The sequence below is a fragment of the Leishmania infantum genome, chromosome 11, assembly GCF_000002875.2.
Source record: "Leishmania infantum JPCM5 genome chromosome 11".
In the NCBI taxonomy this organism is placed as follows: Eukaryota; Euglenozoa; class Kinetoplastea; order Trypanosomatida; family Trypanosomatidae; genus Leishmania; species Leishmania infantum.
In genome coordinates, this window is record NC_009395.2 from 26,410 (window position 1) to 51,373 (window position 24,964).

Sequence of the window (24,964 nt, forward strand, 5' to 3'; positions counted from 1 at the left end):
TGAATGGCCTGGAGCGGCAAAGCCGGTGACTGTCGTGTGCTCTGGTGACGCCATCAATGGCATGACAAGCGATAATGCGAAAAGAGAGGTACCCTGCGCTCCTCGGCACTAGCGTGATTGCCTTTAGCTTTGCTGCATCCATGCGCTCCCCTGATGACAGGGGCACACCTCGGCGCGCCGCATCAGGGCTCAGTGGCCCCACTCTGTGTGTGAAGGGGACAAGCAGGCCCCTTCCCCCCTATGCCTGCCAATGCCGGTCCACCTCCGGTGGCGGCAGGGTCAAGCGCCCGCGACGCAGCGAAGTGAGAGCGATGTATTGCTGCTGGTGTATGGGCGGTCAGGTCCTGGATGGCGCTGCTTTGCCCGACGCGATGGGGGCCTGTGTGAGCGGCCGGGGTCACGTGGCGTTCAGCTCACGTTGTATGGTGGCATGGACATGTTGAACCGCGGAAGCTCGCTGCTGTCGCACTTTTCATTTCATTTTTTTGGCAGACTAGCTTTCTGCTACTCTATGGCCTTTACAGTCCTTCACACTTACACCCTCATGCGCACACTTCTGTGATTACGCGTGAGGATGATGGGTATAATGTGTGCCGCAGTGCGTAACAGCATTTGGGCGTGCTGTGTGTCTTCTCCGGCTCCACTGCACCGCGGATACTGAACATGGGATCCACTTGCAGCTCTTTGCCCGAGTGCATGTCAGGGCTCCGTGAATGTTGGCCGAGTGCTTCTATACTAGCGCATGCTGCGCTGGCATCTCCAGGTCTACCACGCTTGCACAGGGCCTCTATGTTTTCTCCCCACTTACCTACGGCCTCTTCCATTGGTAAACTTCTAGTCTCGTGAGTCAGTGCTGCAGCTTTATTTTCCCTTCCCACATAGGCACAAGGCACAGCACGGTTGCTGTCGTTTCGTTCTGTGCGCTGGCATAGGCTCTCATGGTGAAACGAGACTTGCAGAAGGAGAAGCAGCAGGAGCTCGCTGCTATTTGGGGCAGTGAGGTCCAAGGGGATGCACGCTTTCCTAAACGGCGCAGAGCCGCTCAAAAGAAGGGTCTTGGTGCTGTCGAGGACAACGACGACGTAGACCCAGCCGCCCTGTCAGACATTGGAAGCGATGCCGGAAGCATCACGAGCAAGCACAGCGATACGGCAAAGAAGGAAACGAGGAAGACCGTCAAAAAGGAGAGCACCGACTATCGCCTCCATTGCTTTGTCGAACCTGGCACGGAACTGAACGCCGTTCGGACCGTCTTTGAGGCCTACGAGCCCAAGGTCGAAATTCGTACAGCGCAGAAGGGCAATTTGCTCAACAAGTCACAGTTTGCAGTGCTCACGTTTCGCAACAAGGCAATGGCGCTGCATGCGGTGAAGAAGCTTGACGGAACCAATCAGCGTGATCTTCTGGGTGTGAGTAGCCTGAAGCTGAACCTTATGCTGACAAGGCAGCAGAGCAAGATTGCGCGCAAAACGTTCAACCGAAAGATCCGCCATGAGAAGGAGCGAAATCAGCTCATGGAAGCGCAAGAAGACATGGCGTTTATTCGAAACTTTTTGAAGCAGCATAGCGGTGCAAAGAAGGGCAAGCAAGACGGGAAAATGCTCAGTCTCTCGTGATGTGGTTGAATCACCATGTGTGTGTGTGTGTGTGTGTGTGCGTGCGTGCCGAGATGTGCAGTGCGACCGATGGAATCTCGTCGACAGCCACACTGAGCGAAGCGTTCAATAAACACGAGTAACCCTTCTTTTCTAAGCCTGTCTGAGCGTCTACGCCACTGAAGTACTTCCTCTCGTAACTGAGATGGCAAGCAAAGGCGTTTGGAAAGGTGCACATCCTACCCCCGCCCCAACCTTTCTATTCTCGCCTTGCCTTTCCCTGTTGCAGAGCTGCGAATCGAATGGTCGCGCTTCGCCTTTTTGTTTCTCTCGTTCCTGTAGTGAATGTAGAAACAGCTCATACTCAATGGAAGACTCTTGCAGCTCCCGTCATCCAGTCGAAAGCAGTACGCATGCCTGCTCCGTCCATCATTCCCTCACAGGCTCTACGCCTGCCGACAGGCCGGTCTCTCTCTCCCTCACCCCTCATTGTTTCACCCTTTTACTCCTCGCAGCCTCATCTCAGCAGTGCGTCATCCCTCCCCCTATCAGCGTTCTCTCAGCGGGTGCACAAGCAAGCACCCAAATATACGTAAACACGGCCGAGGTGTGTTCTGAAGACGGCACGGGCACGTGTCTTTACTGCGCGAGGGTCACTTGTGTGTGCTACCCTCGACTGGTGAGTGCAGTGTAGAAGAGCCGGTCGATTCGCTCGCAAGCTTGCCGCGAGCAGATGGAGAGGGCTGTTAGGGATGAGGCAACGTACGCTGCACTTAAGGAGTGTCGGCCTCAAAACTGGGGGCCCCTGCGCACTATCACTACCGTTGACAGCTATGTGGGCGGGACGAGGCAGGCGGACGCCGCCTCCTACCCCGTGCTGGAGGGTCCTGGAACACTACGCTCTCGAACGGGTTACGAATTCACTGGTTTGCTGCACGAAGGCGAGGCCTCTGGTGCCGGCGTTCAGAGTTGGAGCGACGGCCGCATAGTCTGTGGAACGTTCCAGCACGGCACTGTGACGGGGAGCGGCTCCTTGCACTGGCCCAACGGGGATGTGTACACAGGGGACCTCTGCGAAAGTGTGCGTCACGGTCACGGCACCCTCGTCTCTGACGCCGGCAGGTCACGGTACACTGGCGACTGGCAGAGTGGGATGCGGCACGGACACGGAACCCAAGCCTACCCTGATGGGAGCGTGTACGAGGGGGAGTGGCAGCACGATGCACGCCACGGCAACGGCTGCATGCAATATAGCACGGGCGACATCTATGAAGGTGCATGGAGCGACGGCACGCCATGCGGGAACGGGGTGATGGGCTGGGTAGACCGCAGCGGCTGCTTTTACCGAGAGTTGTACAAGGGCGAGTGGAAGGCAGGGTGTCCGGACGGCAGCGGCGTGTCCACGTACATGGCCATGCCAAAGGATTGCCTCCTTGGGTCATCCTCCACTCCGCTCGTGGCACCGTCCCAGTACGCAGCGCCTGCCGAGGCACTCTTGAACGTGTACGTTGGTGCGTACCGCCGCGGGCAACGCCACGGCCGAGGCATTTTCTACTACGCAGACGGCAGCTGTTACGAGGGCGGGTGGGCTGCGGGGTTCAAAAGCGGAGAAGGTCACTTCACCTCTGCGGTCGGAGAGGTGCAGGAGATGAACGCAACATCGGAGCAAGACACAGAAGCTGCAGAAGAAGCAGTGGCGGCGCTGACTCTGGAGGAATCCGCATCTTCCGTGGTACCCTCCGTGTCACCTCACGGCTTGGGCAACCTCCTCGAGACCGAGGACGATCTGCAGGTGACAATGCACCTCCTTTTACTACGCTACAATACAACGCTGAAAACCCTCTTCAAGGACTACAGCCATCGAAGTGCGCATGTGGCCTTGCCTACAACGCGCAGTGACTGGTGGCAGCACCGGTTGCCTGGTCGTATGACACTCACGCAGTGCCTATGCCTCCTTCACGACGCACACATACTTGGCTCGCACTTCTCGATTGGTGCCGCGTTGCGCGCAGTAGCCGAGGTGCTGCGCGTCGAGGCTGAGACGTGGAAAGGTGCAAGGGCGGCAACCACCCTGGCGTCCACCCTCACCTTAGTGAACGAGGCGGAGGGCACTCTCAACTACCGTCAATTCTGCGAGTGGCTCATCCGCGTCGCTGTGACGGTGAATGGCGGGCCAACGTGCACGACAGTGAAGGCGAAGGTGAGTGCCTTGCTGGATGGTTCGCTCAGCCGCGTCTCCGGGGCATCGTCACGCGCGGTAGCTGCCACCTTTCTGCCCAACTCTCTACAGCACATGGAGGACGTGCAGCATCACCTCAGTTCGCTGAAGCGCTGCTACGCCGAGCTTCAAAGCGTGAAGGACGGGGGTAGATACGGTGTGTCTCTGCGCTCCTGCCTGATAGCCATGAAGGGAACGCTTGCGAAGTGCCAGATTAGCTCTTCATGTGTCCTCGAGAAGCTGGCGTGGCTGAAGGATGAGTCGGAGTCGAGATACAGCACCGCTCCGAACGCGAAAACCGTCGCTGAAGAGCCATCCTTGGCACAGGAGATGGTGACCTCCGCCATGGCGAGGAACAGGCAAGTGCAGCAACTGGACGAGGATGCCGGAACGGAGCAGTCGTTTGTGGAGTTTGTGGAGACGGTAATGACGGTTGTCGAGGCTGCGCGTCATCGCGGCTGCACGAATGCGGATGCGTTGCTGGTCGACCTTCAGCGCCGTTTGTTTGCCCAGTAGAAGCACGATTCGTGTGAGGCTATCCTTTTCGCGTTTCCTGCTTCCGTTTGCGGGCTCCCGATGCGGTGGTGGCACCAATCATGTGAAGGCGTGTATGTGCGCCTGTGCGTCATTCGAAGATGTATCTGAGACTTTACTTGGTGCATGCCGACTACCGCTTCACGTATGTATAGTTGAGCCCTCACTCTTTGCTCCTGCTCTACGACGACGACTCTTATGTTTGACACCGTTGAATGGAGGTGGGGGCGTGGCGGCCCCCTTTCGCTCAGAGGGCGACTCCGAATCTGTGTTTGCAGGGGAGCGCACTTGTGTCCGCCTTCCGTCATCTCAAGCAACACAACAACTCGTACACGCGCCTAAGAGTATACACGGGTGATTTCAACGCTGCCTAGTCGCACACGCAGCTTCAGGTAATGATTCGAGGGAACACGCAAGCGGCGGGCATTTCAGACGCAGGCCCACGCATTTTGTTATACGCGGCGTGCGCGAGACCTCTGATTTTCGGTGCTCAACGGTGACTTGCGCACTCGCTCAGAGATGCTGAGGAACTGCCTGTGCGCATGGGTGATTTACAAGCTTGAGGAGCCATCGTGAGTGCACAAGAGAGGCATATCTCATCCCTTCTTCTGCTATGCCCCAACTCATCTTCCGCATTACGGCAATGATGTGTTTCTCTTCGCTTCTCTGCTGCGGTTCAAACTGGCTGGTGTGTCGTGGTGGTCTCTTTATGTGCTCCTTGCCTCGTCTCGACGCTCAACGGACGCTGGCCACGTGCTGCCATGCCAAGAATCGCCTCCCTTATCATACCCGTGCAACACACACTTGCGACACCCTCTCTTTAATATTTGTTTTTTTTTTCTGTAACAACAACACAGAAACGCCGTTGCGTGCTGCGAAGCATACTCCTTTGTCTTGTGTGCTTACGGTGACCATGGGGCTCGACATTCAGCTGTTCCGCGATCCCGAGATGGCGGATATAGTGCGCGAGTCGGAGCGCCGCCGCTACGCCAGGCCGGAGATCGTCGATGATATCATAGAGATTGACAAGCGCTGGCGCCGCACGCAGTTTCTAACGGAAGCCAGCAAGAAAATGATCAACACTTGCAGCAAAGCCGTCGGCGCCAAGAAGAAGGCAAAGGAGGCGGACGGCGACGTCTCTGAAGTGCCGGCAGATGTCATGAGCGCCGCCCGGGAAGGCACATTAGACACGGAGAAGCTGGAGTCGTTGTGCATTCTCCAGCTAAAGCAGCTGTCCAAGGCACTGGCGACGCAGGTGGAGAGTCTTGCAAAGCTGGCCGCGGAGCAGGAAGCGGAGCGGGATCGTATGGTGATTAGCGTTGGCAACGTCTTGCACGAGTCTGTCCCGGTCTCGAACGACGAGGAAACCGGCAACGTGGTCGTGCGCACCTTTGGTGACGTGACGCGCCGCTTGAAGATGACGCATGTAGACTGCATGGAGCGTCTGGGACTTATGGACACGTCCAAGGCGGTAACCGCAATGGCGGGTGGCCGCGCATTTGTTCTGCGTGGTGGCCTCGTACAGCTGCAATTCGCCCTCATCTCGTACGCGCTCAACTTCCTCATCGCCCGCGGCTACGAGCCCTTCTACCCGCCCTTCTTCCTCAACAAGGAGTATATGGGTGCAGTGGCGCAGCTTTCTGACTTTGACGAGTCGCTCTACAAGGTTTCCGGCGACGGGGACGAGAAGTACCTGATTGCGACGAGCGAGGCACCCATTGCCGCCTACCACACCAACAAGTGGTTCACCGAAATGAAGGAGCCGATCAAGTACGCCGGCGTCTCGTCGTGCTTCCGAAAGGAGGCCGGTGCGCACGGCCGCGACACGCTCGGCATCTTCCGCGTCCACCAGTTCGACAAACTGGAGCAGTTTGTTGTGTGCTCTCCTCGCGAAGATCAGTCGTGGAAGATGCTGGAAGAGATGATCCAGACCTCCCAGGACTTCAACGAGAGCCTCGGTCTGCCGTACCGCGTCATCAACATCTGCTCTGGGGCCCTCAACAATGCTGCTGCCAAGAAGTACGACCTGGAGGCGTGGTTCCCCGGCTCTGGTGCATTCCGCGAGCTTGTTTCGTGCTCGAACTGCACGGACTACCAGGCCCGCAGTGTTAACTGCCGCTTCGGCCCGAACACAAAGGGCAGCACAGCGAACAGCACGAAGGAATACTGCCACATGCTGAACGGTACTCTCTGCGCTGTCACTCGCACAATGTGCTGCATCTGCGAAAACTACCAGACCGAGGAAGGCATCTTAATCCCCGAGGTACTGCGCCCCTTTATGATGGGGACGGAGATGCTCAAGTTCCCGGCAGAAGCCCCTACGGCCGATAAGGAGTAAGAGCCTTCAGTGGGATGTGATCAGTGCAACAGCAGCGGGCCATCCACGCTGACCAGAGCGTTGGCGTGCGGGTCTTTTCACTCTACCTCCCCCCCCCCCCATTGTCATTTCTTAGCGACGCAGAAATGTGAAGCGAAAAATAAGTGCGTCTCTCTCGCCCCTTCCCCCTCGTCCTCCGGTCTCGGATGGTGGAGAGATCATCATCCTTTTAGCGGGGCTTTCCCATCTCATCGTCGGATCCTCGCTGCCGAGAACAGGCGACAAAATGTTTTTCGCCAGCGACGCCACCGCAAGCAGGGAACCCCTGATGGTGCTCTCTTGCGCTCTCCTCGTTTTGTTGTTTTCCTCTATGCTTTGCAGCTCCGCGCTTGTCGCTTAAGGACCAGCGAGCGCGCGACGTGCCCTTGGTCACACACATGGCTGGGGGTGCTCAGCAGTGGCACAAGTGTCATTGGGAAAGACGGAGGTAGGGGGAAGGGGAGAGGTCTTCTACGCGTTATCGCCTCACAGCATCGAGCAGCCATTCGCATGCCCATCTCTCCTTTTCTTTTTCGGCCGATTTGCACAGCCGACGAGTCGCTAGGCAGTGGCACATCAAACCGGAAGTAAGCCCTAGCAATTCAAGCGACGACGTGCCCAATGCGAGTGTGGGTGCATCGGTACACGACGCCTCTTTCTTGATATATACGCACACAGCTGTCTTGCATTTCCCTCGTCTTCCCGACCTTGAGCGGATCGCGCGTTAGCTGCATATGCGTTGTCTATGTGAAAAGCAGCAACACGAGGAAGACCGCAAGACATCCCAGGTGCGCCCTAGTCGGTGCTCGCGCATACTGGGTTGCATGCAGCAGCGAACACAAACTCACACCACACTATACACGACCGTGCCGATACCGACCAAGGAGGAGGAGCAGCTTTTTCCTAATTTTACTGTGATTGTTACCGCGCCCCCTTTCGTGCGTGGTTGTCGGCAGACTGAGGGAAAAAGACCGTGCATGGCTGCATGTGTGACTAGCTGCGCCTACCATGATTCTCTTCGGAGCTAGTTTTAAGAAACACAGGATGTAGGATGCGGTGGCGAGTAGACAGACGCCAATGTGCATTCTTTGTACATTTACTCGTCGAATGCAACCCTACATATCGCGTTGCTTGAATGCCAGGTGGGAATGGACGGCCCCCGCATCAGCATGCGTTTGTGTGTGTGTGTGTGTGTGTGTGTGTTTTGCTTATTTGGAGGAATGCAGGCACTCCGTGCGACCTCTGCAGTGGCTGTGATTTTCTTCTATTTTCTCTCATCTGCTCTTGCTGCTGCCTCTATGTGGTGAGCTCCTTCGGCCTGCCAAACGCAGACTCACTGGAAAGATCGCCGCCTCCCATCACCCACAGCGAAGGCGGGCATCACTCTCTCTGCTTACACTCAAGTGGCTCCATCACTAAAGATAGCGTTGCGCCGAGTCGCGGTGTGGTTCCGCTGCCAGCGCCGTGGATTTGTGCAGAACTGCGCTCTTCCTCAAATGGGAGGGGAGCTGGATGACCAGAACAAAGACGCGCCCGATGATGGCAACGCAGCGCGCAAGCGCGCGTGCCTTGAGCACGTGCTCCCTTCCATGCAGCAGCGCTTTGCAGAGCTGGCCCACGCTAGCGTCGGCGAGTCGTCTCTCACCGTGGAGGCACTTTTCCAGAGGTACCAGCGCGTGCTGAAAGTAGGCGAGGGCACTTTCGGCGAAGTATTTGTTCTTTACGACACCGTGGCCCACACGTACATCACCATGAAGCGCATGCACACGCTGCTCAGCTTGCGGCGCCGCAGTCTGGGCATCCACCGTTGCACTTTTCGGGAAGTGGAGCTGCTTGCGGCACTGCAGCATCCGAACATCGTTCAGGTGCTTGATTACCATATCCTCTCCGACGGTAGTTTGGTGATGCTGATGCCGGTTATCGCACACGACCTCACATCTCTGCTGCGTCGGTGGCCCGCAACCCCACAAAGCAGCGGCCACGGCACAGCTTCGACCGCTGCCTCCATGCGTCCGCGCATGCCGCTGCACGTCGTCAAGTGCATCTTTCGTCAGATCATCGCCGGGATCGCCTACCTCCACAAGCATAAAGTGGTTCACCGCGACTTGAAGCCGAGCAACGTCATGGTCGATCACACCGGTGTGGTGAAGCTGATCGACTTCGGGTGGTCGCGGTTCTGTGCCGCAGCAGGAGCCATGACAGGTCCACCCTGTGTTACTGCTTTTCGGCCGCCGGAGGTGCTGGTGGGGGCACACAACCACTACACCTTCAGCCTCGACATCTGGTGCTGTGGGTGCATCTTGTTCGAGATGTTGACGGGGGGCACACCGTTTGCAAAGAGCCGCAACGAGGCGGAGTGCCTCGCCAATATTGTGGACTGGCTTGGCTCCCCGCCTAGCTCCAGCGAGGTGTACTACCGGTGCGCCGCCCGCTGCACTTTCCCTCTGGCCCCTGGTCGTCCCGACACGTTCGCGCAGCGGTGTAACAACTACGGCATCAAGTCAGCAGAGGCAATGTTTCTCCGGCGGATGCTGTGCCTAGAACCGGGGGAGCGGGCCACCGCCGAGGCACTCCTCAGAGACCCCTGGTTTACAACGGCACCGACGATGTGCGTGCCGAGGGCCATTCCGCTTCCGGCGCACAATATGTTCCGACTGGTGGAGGTCAAGCGGAAGGAGCTGGAGCATTGATGGTGCAAGCATACGTGCACAAGCACGCCCGCATTCGTGTGTCGATCAAGTGCACCTCGCCCGCGGGATGGTCACTTCGTTCCCCGTTCGCGAGACGTCATCTGCAACAAGAGATGGAAAATGATGTCTGTTGCGTGCATAGATGCAACGCTTATGTCTGCTGGAGCTGCCCGCTCGTTTTCTTTGGAAGAACGGGAGTACACAATGACCTGCAGATCGCGTGGGTGCTGTGACTTCCACACAGCTTGGGGGAGCACGCAGATGCTCAAGATTCTCCACGTTGGCACAACTCTTTCAAGGCACTACATAACGAAGCTCCCGTCACCCCCACCCCTTCCTCAACGCCGACATGGTCCATCATCGCCTCGCTCACGCGCCCATCGGGGCTCATTCACTTCTTTCCCAAAGCATCTCTCATCGTTCTCTGTGGATGCCTCCCGTAGCAAGCACCTGGCATCTTCACTGCCTTTTAGTGTTCTTTGTTGCGTCTAGTTCAACGTATGAGAAGCGCGGAAGCGTGCACCGCACCATTCTCGTACGTTTGCACGTCCCCTCCGCGCTACATCCGAACCTGGCCACGCTAAGCGCCGCAGCCACATCACTTCAGCGAAAACACCCGCATCGCCGCCCCGCTCGTCCGACTCCCTCGTGAAGTGCGCAGCGAGTTTACAAATATCGAAAAGACCGTCACCGCTCTCGTGGCGGAGTCGTGTCCCAACCAAACGCATACTCGACTTCCACCTGCCCGCTGAGCGACACACTCACGCTTGTTTCACCGCTACGGTGTTGCACCCATCGCCGCTTCCGTCACAGAAGACCAGGCGCGTGTGCGTACACGTGAGAGCAACCGGTGACGAAGCGCGCTACGCTCATCCGGCTTCTTGTTTGGCTTCCCTTTCCTCCAGCACAGTCGCTGCCATGGGCTGGCGCTCCCTTCTCCGCCGAAATCTCGCCCGCCCTCTTGTCTTTCTTTCCTTGCCCCGCCACCCCCAGCACCCCTCGTTGCCCAGTCATGCTCAACAATGCATACAGCGAGAGGCGCGAGCACTACCTCGACCTCTTCGCAGACGAGGAGGCGCAAGCGGGTCACTACAAGGATAAGATGCGCTGTTTTCTTACGCTGGAAGAGGTGGTGGAGCGTCTGCGTGAGCAGCCCAGCATTCACGAGCGTATCGCGTCCATCGAGGAGTTCGAGGAGCCCACTGGGCCCCTCAGCGTACTGAAATTGTTCGCTAGGTCGCGTTGTTTTGTTGTTCTGCAGACGGCCTCGTACTGGTGGTCGCTCGAGAGGCGGGAAGACGTTATTGTGGTGCAGCGCTCCCAGAACTTCAGCAGTGTTCACAGCAGGTGCAAAGGTGCATATCGCCACTATCGCTGGCCGATCGAGTCGGCACCAACAGCACGGCGGTGTATGTGGTGCCGCGGTGGGCCGAAGCTCTCCGAAGTGTTTAGCGCCATGCTGCGAGACCACGTCTTCGACCCCAAAGGCTGCGCTTCTTCCTCCTGGGAGTTCTCCGACTACGTCTTTCACCTCTGCCTTAGCGGCCGCAACGCTGACCCCATGTGCGACAAAGGACGCTGAGTCGCGCGCCGAACACACGAAAAACCCAAAAACGGGCCTTCATCACTGTCAGCAATACAGCAAAATGCACACACAAGCACGCGCACGAGCATGAGAGCGCGAAGAGATGAGTGGCATCACTTCCCTCGCAGACCTGTAAAGAGGTGTGTCTGTGTGTGCGGGCGTTGATGCAGTATCGAACTGAAGCCGTATTTGTATCTTTCTCCCCCCCCCCTCCCTCCCCACCACCGCTACCATCGCCCTCTGTGGTTTCTTACCTCTCTCCCTGTTGCTCGTGAAGCTGGCAGCTGGCCGATGCTGCCGCTGTATAATCCGAGAAGCAAGTGAGCACTGCGCAGACGCCATTTCCATCGGCCCTCGCTTTTCTCCTCCTTTGCACCATTTTTTCCCTCACGTTCTGCTGTTGTGCTGTGCGGGGAGATGATGGCGCGCATCCGCCTATATATATTCCCTTGTCACCTTTCGTTTTTTCGTTATCAGTTTAATCGGCGAACATGCAGAATACGCCCCCCCCCTTCTCCTTCTTCTCCCGCTGCTCCTCCCCAACGGCCCGCGAACGATCGGTGTACATCACAGGGTTGCGCGACATGCCAATACGTTTATCCGCCTATGCCTACAGCGAAGCGAGCCATGAAGGGTGAAAGGTGGTCCTCTCGCTATGTTCTCGAGTGTGGGTGTGCTCGTGTCTGTTCCCGTCATCGTGTCTGCGCTCCGAACGCGCGCGCGAATGGAATCAGGCCTTGCGCGTTTGTGCGCGTGGCAAGCACGCACTCGTCAATGTGCAATCACACGTATGTACCCAGTCTCTCCCGTTTCCCCGATGATGATGTGCGTGCATGACGGCACCAGTGAAATCTCACACCCTTCAAGTCGTTGATGCAAGCGGCTCGGCATTGGCTCTATCACTATTAGCGTTCCCCGTTCATCTCTTCCCCTCACTCTTGGTGTGCATATGCTAGTGGTGAGGTGCACTTCCCTTGTGTTTTGCCAGCGACAAGGATTGGTATAGAAAGCAGCGCACCTCCGCCCACCCCCTCCTGTTCTCCGCTCTCGGTCTTGGGGCGATAGACGTCTGCCGTGCACACGCATAGTGCCTTCTGTGGCTGTCCCTCCGCGTGTGTGTGTGCGTGTGTTTGGCTGAGAAAGAGGACGACGATGTGTGCCTCGACAAGCCCTCGCTTGCTGTCTTCTGTCTTCGTGTTTTCTCAGTCGCCCCGTGTCTCTTTCATTCTGCGGCACACGGCATTGGTGCCCGTGCCTCCCCCGGCCCCCCTTCTTCAATGACCATTCTTACCCGACACTCACTCACTTGGCCTCGCTGCGCCATCAGGGATGGATAGAGCAACTAGTGGCGTATGTGCGCGTATAATCACGAACGCACCTAAGACAAACTGTGGGAATGCAGTGCGGTCGCAACTCCGGAAGAAACACGAGAAAGCGCTGTCGTGAGCAGCTTCGCCTTTGTTCTCTTTTCAGCTAAGCGACTTCCCTCAGGGTGTCATGAGCAACGAGCACAGGTGTTCGGCGAAGCTCCTCCGTGTGGTGCGATGGCACATCGCTCTACGCAGCCGTCCGAGCGGTCTGCACCCCCGACAGTCCAGGTTGCTCCTTTTCCCTCCCCCTCCCGCATCCCAGACCCTCTCCTCTCGCGCTGCGCAACTCTCCACCCTCTATGCGTGTTCCCACCGCATCGCATCTCGCCCCCGCCGCCCCCTCCGTACCAGAAAACAAACGGTGTCGCTAGAGAGGGTGATCACAATACGAACCTCTCTCTTGTCGCATCACAAGAACTCGGGAGCCCGCCCGCCCACCCACACAACCTCATCGCCACAGCGAGGTCGGCGCCTTTCCCTCCTCCCAGCCATCTCGGCTCTTCTTCTCGCGGCTCCGCTGCCACGGCGTGCGCAGTGTCCATCATGGCGCTTCTTCAGCGTGTGGTGCAGGTCATGCAGGAGGTCGCCCCGCTAAGCCTTGCAGACCACTCGTGGGACAACGTAGGCGTTCTTCTCGAGTCCCCGGCACCCAACAAGAGCAACGCCATTATGCTCACCATCGACCTCACCCCGGAGGTGATGGAAGAGTGCCTGGAAAAAAACGTTGAGGTCATTCTCGCCTACCACCCGCCGCTCTTCCGCCCTGTGAAGCGCTTAACGCTCCAGGATCCGAAGCAACGAATTATTCTGCAGGCGGCCTCGGCAGGGATGTCCATCTACGCGCCACACACGTCGCTCGACGCTGCAGAGGGCGGCATCAACGACTGGCTTGCCTCCTTGGTTGCTGGCGACGGCGCTTACACCGCTAGTCCCATCCAGCCCACCTCCTCGTACGCACCGAACGCGGCGGAGGCAACGAAGGCCACCGGAATGGGCCGCCTTGTCAAATTAAAGGAAGAGGTGGAGTTCTGCTCTATGGTGGGGTCGCTGAAGCAGCAGCTGGGCCTGGCCACGGTGCGAGTGGCGCTGCCAGACTCATGGGAACCGTCACACAAGGTATCGTCGGTAGCCCTGTGTGCCGGTAGCGGCACCAGTGTGTTTCGGCTGCTGCGCCTCCCAGTGCACGTGTTGCTCTCAGGTGAGATGAGCCACCATGATGTGCTGGCCGCCACGGCAGCTGGGCAGGCGGTTATCCTTTGCGAGCATACAAACACCGAGCGCGGCTTTCTTAAAGCGGTGTTGCAACGCACACTGCAGGCGAAGCTAGAGGGGACTACCGTGCTGGTCTCCGACAAGGACCGCGATCCACTCGCAGCCTGGTAGGCAGATGTGTCGCTGCCCTCACCATTGCCATCACCGCCTGCCTGATGTCATTGTGCCTTCACTATTTGCTCTTCCCTTTCGTCTCGGCCAGGCGTGTGCCGCAGCTGTGGGCGAGAGGCGAGCCAACAGCGGAACAGGTTGAGACTCGCGCTCGCGGTAGTGCACCTCCTCGTCTTTCTCCATTGTCATAGTCGTGGTGCAGCCATAGACACTGCAGTGGCGCGATCCGAAGGCCAAATACCACGGTGGATGCCACCAAATGTGCATAGATTCACCTGCGTACCCGTGTTGTTCTTGCGCACGTGTGTGTGTGGGGGGGGGGAGGGGGACTGCAACCGGCAAGATTGCGGAGAAAAGGAGGAGACCATAGCAACCTGCGTCGCGCTGCAACGCGAGAGAGGTACACCAGTCTCAAATCAAGCAATGAGGCGGTCGACGTTGTCGCACAGGCTCCTCAATGGGTCAAACGGGCGAGCGCATATGCCGCTGCGTGCGTGCCTGGCACACAGTAGAGAATCTCCACGATGCACAGCTCGTGTTTTGTCTGTGGTTCGACTTCACTGCCGAGAGGAGCCACCGCCCTCCCCCCTTCGCTGCAGCGCAATGTCTTTACAAAGTCATGACGCTCTTCTCCTCCACGCCTCACCCTTACCCATGTGTGCTGGGCGGTGCCCCTCCTCCTGTCTTTTGTGCTCGCCCCTCACGTGGACGTTTCGTGTTCTGCGCCGGCGGAAGATGTGAGTGCAACCGAGTGGTCCCTTCTTCCTCGCACCCTCCTACCCACATTCGCACAGACTGCCATCCCCCCTCGACTCCCCTCCCTGCGCGTGTGCATCGCTTATCCCGTATTAGGTGCTGATCCCGCTCATTGATCGCGGCGCCCACTTTTTTGTTTTGGCGGGGAGCATTTCTGCCGCGTACACCTGCTCGCTGCCTGCACGCTCGCACCGCCTCTGGCCGCGCTTCCGTTTTCCGTGCGTGACGTCCTGCTGCACATCCGCAAACACCTTTGCACGGCAACACACACGACCCAGGAAAGGCGGATGATGAACACATCGCTGTTGGTGCAGGATGTGGACGAGATCCAATGCGCCGTGGATCGATGGTATCGCCAGTCGTCGTCCAATCTGCAAGCGAGCCATGCTGCGTTCACTGCGCAGCTGCGGCAGCTGCAGGAGCGCCTCGGCCTTGACCCGGGCGCCCCGACGCTCAGCGCGCATGTGGATGCGATGATCACACCGCCTCGCCACATGTACCTATCGGATGACAACAATAGCGGCTCACCACCGATGGCCTCGCCGCCCGTCAGCCGTGGCCAGCTCAACTACGACCATCTGCTCGACGAAGTGGTCAGCAAAGGTGCATCGATGCCGCCCTTCAACCCCGAGGAGGAGGCAGAGCGGCGCCGGCGACCCAACGCGGAGTCGGTGAGAGCTCCTTCCACACCGCCGGAGGACTGCAACGGGCCTTGTCAGGTGCTGGTGGAGTTCAAGCGCAAGCGCATACTGCAGTACGAATCTCCCTACTACGTAGCCCCGGGCGAGCACGTCGTGGTCGGTGGCGACAGAGGAGAGGACATCGGGCTCGTCACGCACACGTGGAGGGACGCGGAGGCTCACCAGCTCGGCGAGAACCGCGACAAGGGCGTAGGCAAGGTTCTGCGTGTTGCGAGCGTGCTCGAGGTGACGCAGTTGCAGGGTGTGCAGACAGAGCTTGAGACGCGCGCCGTGGAGGTGGCGCAGGAAAAGGTGCAGGAGAGCGGGCTGCCCATGCGCATCGTAGACGCCGAGTACCAATTTGACCGTCGCAAGCTCACTTTCTACTACCAGTCCATGCACCGACTCGACTTCCGCACGCTGGTGCGCGACTTGTACAAAACCTTCCGTGCCCGTATCTGGATGGAGCCTGATACCTCGTCCTGACGCAATATAACGTGCGTGGGCGTGCCCGGCGGACTCCTCGTGCGAACGAAAAATCACTGTGTAAAGGCGTTGTCGGAGAAGCGCCCGCTCGCTGCTGGTAGTGGTGCAGCTGGATGGACAAGGAAACGGAACGAAACGAGAAGGCACCCGTCGATGGCTCGGTGTGCGTTTTGCTCGATTACACGGTGACGGAAAGTGATTGTCTGGACGAGCACGATGGCCTGCGTATAGCAGTCATGGGCGGCGAAGGCGGCACGACTGCCGATGTGCTGACTGCGATCGTATTTCTCTCTTGTAGATGCAACGCGGTACTCGCACGACATGCGAGCGCCCTTCTCTTTCTTAGTTCAGTTCTGTTTTGCTATCAAGCATGGATGCCGGTGTTGCCAAGTATTGGGCGCGTGCGTGGCGAACAGACGGCATAAGCGTAAATACGCATGAGGGAAGGAGAAAAACGCTGGTGAGGGAGAGGCCCACCACGGTGCTGTGCGGTCGGCGCCGCCCTGGGACACCTCCCACACTTAGCCAGCGGCTCGCCTGGGTTGAAGAAGCGTTACTACGCGCTTCCTTCGCTGGAATGAAATAATAAAGGACAGCGCATGGGGCCGGCTTCTTTTTCGTCTTCGGCGGTGACGTCCTTCACGCGCCTCCTCGCCTCGTGCCCCTGCCCGCTTGCGTTGCAGTTATCGCTGGCCACGATCGCCTAACGCCTCTTCTCTCTTGCAACTATCCCGCTGCCCTTTCTTCATCCATTTCTTTCGTGATGCACAGCGCTGCTCAGTTGCGACAAACATCGGCGGTATGGACTTAGATGACATCGATCGCTGGCGCGCCGGTGGCAGCAACCGAGACCACTATCGCTCGCGCTACGCGCCGCAGTACTGTCGCAAGTGGAATGATGCGTACCAAAGCACATACGACCCGCCCCCGCCACGGCGGTACTTCAACGATGATCCTCCCTCACCAAAGCTGCCCCCACGTCGGAGCGCTCCACCGCCACCGCCACCGCCGCCGCCACCACACCGTTCGGAGTCTCAGAATGCAAAACGCAAGCACAAGCACCACTCGAAGCCCCGTCGCAAGCGCCGTGCGAGATCGGCCAGCTTCACCTCTAGCGACGCGACCAGCACGGTGACGAGCCGCGCGTCCTCCACCTCGAGCGCCGATAGCACTACAAGCTCCACGACCACCTCGTCCAGCTCATCGAGCAGCAGCGGCTCGTACGAGCCTTCCGACTCGGAAAGAGGGAGTGCGACGACGTCCAGCACCAGCAGCACCTCGGCTTCGTCGAAGTCCACCTGCGGCAACAGCAGCACTTCCTCGCATGAAAGACGTGCACAGCCGCACAAGATGCAGAAGCATCTCCAACGGCACGCCAACGCGCTCTCTCGCGTCGCTGCGAAGCCGATCATAGCCGCGCAGGACGAGGAAATCGCCGCAGCAGCGGCGTGCAGAGCAATTCTCAGCAAGGAGGCGCAGCTGAAGGAGCAGGAGCTAAGGCTTCTCCAGCAGAAGCGGAACTTCGCGGCGGAGGTTCAGCGTCGGTCGTCCCAGCCGCATCGCTTTGTGGCCGAAGACGACGCAATACGGCAGATGCAGCGGCTTGTCGATCTTACAGACACGACGCCGGCGTTGGAGGAGTTCCTGAGGCGCACATCCAAGGCTCCGCCTGCGAGCGGTGCCTCGACGGACGCCGGGGCGCTGACGTATCTGCGCTCCTGCGAGGGAACTTTGTCGAGAAACGGGGTGGCGCCGCTGCTGAGTCGGATCGTCGCACCGCCACCCACGCCCGCCACCACCGCGGCCGCCAACGTTCGATGCGAAGAGCGCCTCGTCATTGTTGGGGATGAGCCACCGGTCCCTACAAGCCAGCCAAGTGGCTCACCGGAAATGGCACCATCGGCGACTACGCCGCTCATCGCGGCCTCGGCGCCAACTGCCAGTGAAAGAGTGGAGCTGCGCGGGACGAGCGCCGAGGTCGACTCGTTGCTGGAGCACAGTCTTCCCGTAGAGGGCCACCTTCTCACGCGCTCCCCTCCGCCAACTCCGACCGACCGCGCAAGAGCGCCTGCTCCGTCGGAAAGGGTGCCGGCACAGTCTCTCACCGTCGATGCCAGAAAGACAGAGAATCAGGTGTTCGCTGCCGGCGCACCGGCGGAAGGTGCGGTCACAGCTGCAAATGGCGAGCAGAAACAAGGCGGCTCGGTCGCGCCGGCAAAGGAGAAGGCAGCGGAGGCCGCTGAGCCGGCGGCGAGCAGACCCTTGAAAGGCGGCCGCGTTACTTGCAATGAGCTGGTGCAGCGGCGCCGCATCAAGGTGAAGGTGCGACGTCGCCGCAGTCGCTCGCACGTTCCGGCGCACCAGTCCGAGACGGACGATGACGCAGCCTTAGAGGGTGATCCTTCGCCAAACGAGAAGCGACAAGACAGGGTTGTCTCGCCTCCCGCCGGAAACTCGCAGCCAGCGCAGTGGCAGCAGTCCATCGGTGCACCGCTGCAGCTGCTGCCGCCACCACCAAGCCCCGCCTCTCACGTCGTCGCTGAACGGCAGCTCATCTTCAGCGACCCAGTGCAGCAGTACAGCCAGGGTGGGACCAAAAAGCAGCCGTGGGCAGTGGCCAACTGGCCGTGCAATGCCCCACCACGGAGGTCGACGCAGAAAGGAAAGGATGGCCCGCCAGCGCTCTGGTACGCCTCCAACAGCCCCGTGCCGCTCTCGCACCGTGAGTTCAAGAGCTTGCTCTGCTCCGAGTACGTGTCGCCGGAGATGACGACCGTGTTAGCGCCGGGAGCTGCGGACGCGACCATAGCCGGTGTTGATGCGGACAAGCAACTGTCGGCGGCGCCGACGGGTACGAAGGCGGGACGCGATGCGTACGTGCCATACGGCGGCGGCGCTGCCCACGTTGCAACTCCCTCCAGAGCAACCGGTGCTGGTGAGCGCGGCGCTCAGCGAAATTCTCGGCACCGATCCGTGCGCATTCAAGATGTGAACGAAGACTCTGGACTCCCCTTCGACGTGGAGTCAGCACATAGAGAAGGCGACTCTCCGGCCCGTATCCCTGCCAAGCTCTCAGCACCGCCTCCAGTTGCTTTAAGGGGCGACGAAGACGAGCTGGTCGTGGAGTTTCCGCCGCCGCCGCATATGATGGCAAGCGATATGCCGCCCCCGGGTGACGTGGGCAGCGACGGCGAGGACAGTTGCTGCGGGTGTGGAGGCAGTGGGTGCAGCTGCTGCTCTGCTCCTTGTGCTGGCTTCTGTAGTTGCTGGTCCGCCATGTTCAGCTGCCTCTTTCCGTGCTGCTGCGGCAGGAAGGCAAAGGTCGCGCAGTCGACTGAGCCGCAACGTCGACTGGCCTTTCAGAGGCCCGATCCAGCCTCTGCTCCGCCGATACTGCCCCTGCAGATGCAGACCACACCGGCCACGACGAACGTGCAGCCATAGAAACAGCACCAGCGGCAGCTGTACACGCACTCCTCGGCAGCAGCTGTCGATGCGTGCCGATAGCTTGCGGCAGCGACCGTATCGGCAACGCAGCTACTACTGCAGCAGTCGCCGCCTCCCTGCCACTCTACCTTGGACCTCAATGCAACAATGACGACGGCAGCGGAGATGGAAGGCTGCTCGCCTCCCCCCCTCCACCCTGCCGCACCTCTGCATGATGTAGGATGCCGGCTGACAATGGCGGGTGCAGTGAGGAGTCATGCGCACAGGCGTTACGTCCGAGCAGCAACAGAGGAAGGTGTGGTGCGGTGAGTCTGCGCATACGCTTGCCTGTGTTGATATCTCCGTTCTGAGAAGAAGGGAGTGCAGCGGTAGAGAGGGCGATTTCGGCGGATGACACCGCCTGCCAGCGGACGACATCCGTCCCCAGCACTTTTTCTTCTTTCTTTCAAAACCCACTTCGCGCCCTTTGGCTGTTATTGTTGGATTTGGGTTGTTGCTTCGTTTGGGTGCCTCGACGTATCCACGGCGTAGATCTCTTCCCCCACCCCGCTGTCCCCTCCCTTTTTTTATTTTGACCTGCACCCTAAAATATATCTATGTATATGTGTATGCATGTGTGCATCTAGAGAGAGATATGCGTGTGTGTGTGTGTTCTCATTTACTTGGACTTTTTTGTTGTTGTTGTGTGCTTATTTCGGCTGATAATGGAAGGAATCAGGAATGCCGGTGTTGGAGGCTGCGTGTATGCGTGCATGTGTGCATGCATGTGTTCCTCTGGGAGAGCTCTCATGCCGCCCTGCGCGCAGAAGAGTCCACACAGAGAGAGAGCCAAAAAGCATATGTCTGCGTGTGGACGGGCGCAGAAGTTGGGCTTTGTGGTTGAGTTGTCGCATGACCTGTATCGCATTGTGGCCTTGCTTTAGTGTTTCTGTTGCATCCATGCGCTCCCCTGATGACAGGGGCACACCTCGGCGCGCCGCATCAGGGCTCAGTGGCCCCACTCTGTGTGTGAAGGGGACAAGCAGGCCCCTTCCCCCCTATGCCTGCCAATGCCGGTCCACCTCCGGTGGCGGCAGGGTCAAGCGCCCGCGACGCAGCGAAGTGAGAGCGATGTATTGCTGCTGGTGTATGGGCGGTCAGGTCCTGGATGGCGCTGCTTTGCCCGACGCGATGGGGGCCTGTGTGAGCGGCCGGGGTCACGTGGCGTTCAGCTCACGTTGTATGGTGGCATGGACATGCTGAGCCGCAAGCAAACATTTTTCTGTACTCACACATCTTTTTTTTCGTGCCGTTTTCGCGCACTCGTCGTAAAGAGTCGTCGTGGCACCGCTCGGCGATTTCTTGAGCGCGAAGCGTGCGTGCGCTGCGTTGCTTCTCGTTCTCTCACATCACCGGTGGGGGCGCTGGTACCACAAAGAGGACAGCGGCCTTGTCGAAGAAGCGTTGGCACGGTGTATGCGTACCTGCGCATTCTCCTCTTCTCGAAGGGCATTGCGGCAGTGGTGGGCGCACGGGGCGTACATGCGTGTACGTGTGTGCTTGTGTCAGCGAGCATGCAAGGGCGGCTGGGAGTACGTGAGGTAGCTTGTGGCTGGACGGAGGGGAGGGAGAACGGCGAGAAGGGAGTCTTCTCACCCTTGTTTTCAGCGTTGGTGCCTCCCTCCCCCCCCCCATCCACGTCGCCTTCGTATGTCGTTGTTGTTGGTGTCCCTCGCCCGCCGTGCGGGTCTTCATGATTTTCCCTTCTTTTATTCCCTCCCTTCGCTGTGCTCTGAGGTAACTTAGACTGCGTCGTCTGCTCGTGTGCGTGTTGGGTCGGGCAGCGACGACGCGATATCCGCGTCCGTCCTCTTGCCCTCTGAAATGTGCCGCAGCGAGCCAATGAAAGATGGAAAGTGCACCCCTTCCCTTCATCCGACAAACGGCCCCCACCCCCACCCTCCAACCGCATCCATACAGTGATGCTCGCGCGGCTACTAGCACAGCATTACGTACGTGTTCATGTCTGGAAGCTCACCAGTTGCTTGGTGAGCACTTTCGAGCATGTACGCGCATCTCTGCACCTCATGAATACGCAGCCTCCTCAACCCCTTCCCTTTCGCCGACTGCCTCATGCGCATGCATGCGCACCCCCCCACCCCGCCCGACCAACAGTGCGGAAGTTGCAGAACTCATCCGCCACGACTCTCTTTGCACCGCTGCCGCAGGCCTGGACCGCCCATCCTTCACCTTGCAGCCTTGAAAGCCTCAAAGACACTCGCGCACGCGAACGGACGCCTTTCGTGTGTGCGTCTCTCCGATCGGCTCGCTCTCGGCTCGTCTTTTCATCATTACTTCGTGCGCAATGGAGGACGCGGCCCCTACCAAGCAAGATCGTCGCATCTACAAGGTGCTGCGTGACCGATGCGATACCCCTCGCGTCCTCTTCTCCACCGAGGATCCGCTCGTCCTCGTGCGCCATGGCGACCGGTGCTACGTCTTTCTGTTCAGCACCAAGTACTATACCTACATGGTCAAGAGCAAAGGTTTCAAGCTGTATGCGGTGTGGGCGAATCGGCAGCTGTCTGTGACAGCTCGGTCGGACCGGATCACCCTAACGTCGCTTGACCCGCGCGCCATGAAAGCAACGCCGCAGTCCTACAAGGAGACGACGGACGCCGCTGTCAACGAGTTCAGCACGGTCACACTGGAGACGAAGTCGGCGCTGAAGGCAGCGGAGGTGGAGGAGCGTATAATGTACCTTGTTGAAAGTGCGCAGCGCACGGCGGCGGTGCTGGAGCAGCAGGAACGTGGCATTGCGCTTGACGGGGGCCGCTACCTTGGCGACAACGATGACGACGCCCACTCCGGCAGCTCCTCTGATAGCGAGGACGGTGACAGCGGCGGTACGTCCATATCCGCCACACTCGTCTCGGCAGCCGCTCGTGCAGCGGTTCAGCAGGGAGACGGAGGGCGCAAAAAGAAGGTTTCCGAAGGGGGGCTGCACATGGCCCCATCGCGCTACATCGCCATCACATCCCTTGTGGATGGCGAGTTTGCTGACTACACGACGCTCAAGAATGCGTACATGCGGCATGAGGAGGAGGACCTGCTGCGGGACTTGGGCGTCTTCATCAAAGAAAACGAAGGTCAGGTGGAGGCGTTGTGCGAGCACCACTACCCGGCCCTCATCCACGCCGCGCAGCAGTGCGTGAGCATCTCTGAGCGGGACGCCGAGCTCGTAGGCGAGGAGCTCAGCGGCGCCACTGCCCTCGTGCGCACCGCTGTCGTGAACATGAAGAAGGCTACCTCCAGCCTCCTCTTGTCACGCAGCACCCGCGACAACCTGCAGCAGGTGCGCAGCCTTCTCTCCAAAGCCATTGCCGTCGCCGAGTATCTCGAGACAGCGGAGTCGCAGACGCAGCGCCAGCAGCTCGTTGGGGCGGTGGCCACGCTGCGCGAGCTGATTCGCCTGGCCGCGCCGCTTAGCGAGTACGCCATTGGCGAGTACGTGCTGCATGTTCGCGTCCCGGCACTCACGCAGGATGTCTTCAGTTACGCCGTGCAGCATCTCAACAACTGGCTGCGTGTCCTGCGGGACAAGGCGTATCCGATTGGGAAGGCTGCGATGGAGTGGCAAGGCACCGTGGCCGCCGGTCGCCTTTCCTCGCACCTCGTCATGGCCGAGGCAAGCGAGCAGTGGTGGCTGAACGAGGAGTTTGTGCCAGCGCAGCTGGAGCTGGCGCCGTTCGCCGAGGCGGAGGCGATCACTGCGGTGTCCAACGGTGCCGGAATCCAAGCCGTCTTCATAGAGCTGCACCGCGAGGAGTACCTCGACAAGTACTACACAGAGGGCCGGTGGCAACAGGCGCGCGCTGATCTGCTGGAGTGTCCGCTGACGTTGGCGAGCCTGTCGCCTGCCGAAGTGCTCAGCAAGTTCCGCGAGTACTGCGCCACAGCCATGGGGTTCATTTTAATCGAGGACATAGTTTACGGCGCCACCTCGCCGCACCTTCGCTCCCGGGCCGAGATTATCCAGCTGTGGGCCAGCCTCTCTGCCAAGATTGCCGAGCACGCCCTCAAGGTGCTGCAGGTCCTGCTGGCAAACCCTAGCGAGACAAGCGAGGCTGTCCAGCAGGTCCAGGTACTGCAGTCGCTCATCCGCTGTGCCGCCGACAACGTGAAATGTGTCGAGCTAAGCAACCTGCCCCTTATGCGCGCGATGGAGACGGCGAGCGACCAGCTGATCAGCTCATGGCTGCAGCAGGCCTGTGTTGACTGCATGCAGCTCATTATGAGCGATACGTTTGCCCCCGCCGTGGCCACGGATGCCGCGCAATATGCCGAGCTTGTTGCGCGCTTCTACTTCCACAGGTGCACCTCTCTGGAGCTGAGCATCCCAAGCGCCTACACTAGTGGCGCCCTAACGCTGCCCTACAGTGCTGTCGTGCCGCACATCGGTGAGTGCGTTCTCGGCTTCCTTACGCAGTGCTACTCCACCATCATCACCGACACGTCCACCGTCGTGATGCAGTCGGAGCTGAACAACGTGGACGAGATGCTGCTCAAGTACCTGACGGTGCTCTTCCGCACAGTGGCAGAGTCGATGCAGGGTCAGCTCATGTCCATCGATGCGCGAGCCGTTCTGCAGCTCGCAGTCTACGTGACGAGCTGCTCTATGATGCCAGTGCTCATATCATGCGCGGAACAGCAGTACATGCTGCACTGGCAATGTCATTACGAGCGGGAGAAGACGCAGACAATCGGGGCACCGAAGCTGATGGCACACTGCGTCAAGTTCTTCACCAAGTCTCTGCAGCTCGGGATTGAGCGGCTGCTCTCGGCGATCATGAAGGAGGTCGAGGTGCGGCTGCAGGCCGTAGACTCCATGTCGTACTGGAAGGCGCAGGTCGAGGCGCGCCGACAGAACCAAAAAGATAACGGCGAGGCCTTTGCGTCCTGCATGGAGTACATTCTCACGATGATTCCCAAGCTGAGCTCCGTCCTGCAGAGCACCGTCGTGCGCAGTGTCGTGGGAACGGCGATCACGCGAGCAGCAGTTCTCATGCAGTCCAGCTTGCACACAGCCATCACAAACGCCTATCAAGACGGTGCGCGCGACTTTTCTATATGGAAAGAAGCCATCGAGGAGTACGAGAGTCAGTGCACCATGGGTGTCCCTCTGTGGCAGCGCCGTCTTGGTGAGCTTCTGCCGGGTATCAGTGGGGCACAACGCTTCCCACTCAACGCGGCGGTCGCAGTGCAGGAGGTGCATCAGTGGATGGATCCGAAGGAGCAGGCGTACAAGGCGGACAAGGCGAGCCAGCCACAGATCTTAGCTGGCATCGAAGGCGCCGGCAAGGCTGTGGCGAAGGGTTTCCAAGCAGTGGGCAAGGGCGTCGCTGCCAGAGCCAGTGTCTTTGGGAAAGGGCCACAGCAGCAGCAGTAGCTGCCGCACAGTTGTGGCGATTCCAGTGTCGCGTGTCGGCCCTCACGCCGGCCGTGTGAACAGTCGACATGGGTACGCTTATCGCCGTCTGTGTCTTGTCACTCGTGTTGTCGCTGTCGGCGCCCTCGCACGTGCGTCCTCATCTGCTCAAAAACGTATGTGCGTTTCTTCTCTTGCTGCATTTTTTTACGCTCGCTCGCCTCTTTGCGCCGTTGCCCATGCGCTGCATCAGCATCTCCCGTGATCCACGCAGCACTCGAGAGAGGGCGTCGGTGTGGGTCTCTTCCCTCGACGCTCTCTCCTCTCCGCTGCCTCTGGGCAGCGTGAAAGTGCATGCACTGCCTACGTAGCCCGGTCGAACGCCCCGCTCACACGGGCACGGAGGTCGCCCACGGGGTACACAGGCGCCAAGATGGATGCCCCCTTGTCGCGTCGC

General features: G+C 59.4%; 9 protein-coding genes across 9 annotated transcripts; all 9 read left to right on the forward strand.

The window, feature by feature from the left end:
- Positions 1–938: 938 nt before the first annotated feature.
- On the forward strand, positions 939–1,616 carry LINJ_11_0080 (conserved hypothetical protein; the record flags this gene model as incomplete). The annotated part of the gene is made up of 1 exon (XM_001463774.1): positions 939–1,616. The coding sequence occupies one exon, from the start codon at positions 939–941 to the stop codon at positions 1,614–1,616; it is 678 nt and encodes a 225-aa protein (XP_001463811.1).
- Positions 1,617–2,748: 1,132 nt separating this feature from the next.
- Positions 2,749–4,329, forward strand: LINJ_11_0090 (conserved hypothetical protein; the record flags this gene model as incomplete). The annotated part of the gene is made up of 1 exon (XM_001463775.1): positions 2,749–4,329. The coding sequence occupies one exon, from the start codon at positions 2,749–2,751 to the stop codon at positions 4,327–4,329; it is 1,581 nt and encodes a 526-aa protein (XP_001463812.1).
- A 931-nt stretch (positions 4,330–5,260) lies between these two features.
- On the forward strand, positions 5,261–6,685 carry LINJ_11_0100 (putative seryl-tRNA synthetase; the record flags this gene model as incomplete). Its single annotated transcript, XM_001463776.1, has 1 exon — positions 5,261–6,685. The coding sequence occupies one exon, from the start codon at positions 5,261–5,263 to the stop codon at positions 6,683–6,685; it is 1,425 nt and encodes a 474-aa protein (XP_001463813.1).
- A 1,514-nt stretch (positions 6,686–8,199) lies between these two features.
- LINJ_11_0110 (putative cyclin-dependent protein kinase) lies at positions 8,200–9,393 on the forward strand (the record flags this gene model as incomplete). The annotated part of the gene is made up of 1 exon (XM_001463777.1): positions 8,200–9,393. One exon carries the CDS (start codon positions 8,200–8,202, stop codon positions 9,391–9,393), a length of 1,194 nt encoding a protein of 397 aa, XP_001463814.1.
- Positions 9,394–10,405: 1,012 nt separating this feature from the next.
- On the forward strand, positions 10,406–10,975 carry LINJ_11_0120 (conserved hypothetical protein; the record flags this gene model as incomplete). Its single annotated transcript, XM_001463778.1, has 1 exon — positions 10,406–10,975. The coding sequence occupies one exon, from the start codon at positions 10,406–10,408 to the stop codon at positions 10,973–10,975; it is 570 nt and encodes a 189-aa protein (XP_001463815.1).
- Positions 10,976–12,891: 1,916 nt separating this feature from the next.
- On the forward strand, positions 12,892–13,731 carry LINJ_11_0130 (NGG1 interacting factor 3-like protein; the record flags this gene model as incomplete). Its single annotated transcript, XM_001463779.1, has 1 exon — positions 12,892–13,731. One exon carries the CDS (start codon positions 12,892–12,894, stop codon positions 13,729–13,731), a length of 840 nt encoding a protein of 279 aa, XP_001463816.1.
- Positions 13,732–14,774: 1,043 nt separating this feature from the next.
- LINJ_11_0140 (conserved hypothetical protein) lies at positions 14,775–15,653 on the forward strand (the record flags this gene model as incomplete). Its single annotated transcript, XM_001463780.1, has 1 exon — positions 14,775–15,653. One exon carries the CDS (start codon positions 14,775–14,777, stop codon positions 15,651–15,653), a length of 879 nt encoding a protein of 292 aa, XP_001463817.1.
- An 801-nt stretch (positions 15,654–16,454) lies between these two features.
- On the forward strand, positions 16,455–19,097 carry LINJ_11_0150 (conserved hypothetical protein; the record flags this gene model as incomplete). Its single annotated transcript, XM_001463781.1, has 1 exon — positions 16,455–19,097. One exon carries the CDS (start codon positions 16,455–16,457, stop codon positions 19,095–19,097), a length of 2,643 nt encoding a protein of 880 aa, XP_001463818.1.
- Positions 19,098–21,444: 2,347 nt separating this feature from the next.
- LINJ_11_0160 (conserved hypothetical protein) lies at positions 21,445–24,528 on the forward strand (the record flags this gene model as incomplete). The annotated part of the gene is made up of 1 exon (XM_001463782.1): positions 21,445–24,528. One exon carries the CDS (start codon positions 21,445–21,447, stop codon positions 24,526–24,528), a length of 3,084 nt encoding a protein of 1,027 aa, XP_001463819.1.
- Positions 24,529–24,964: the final 436 nt, after the last annotated feature.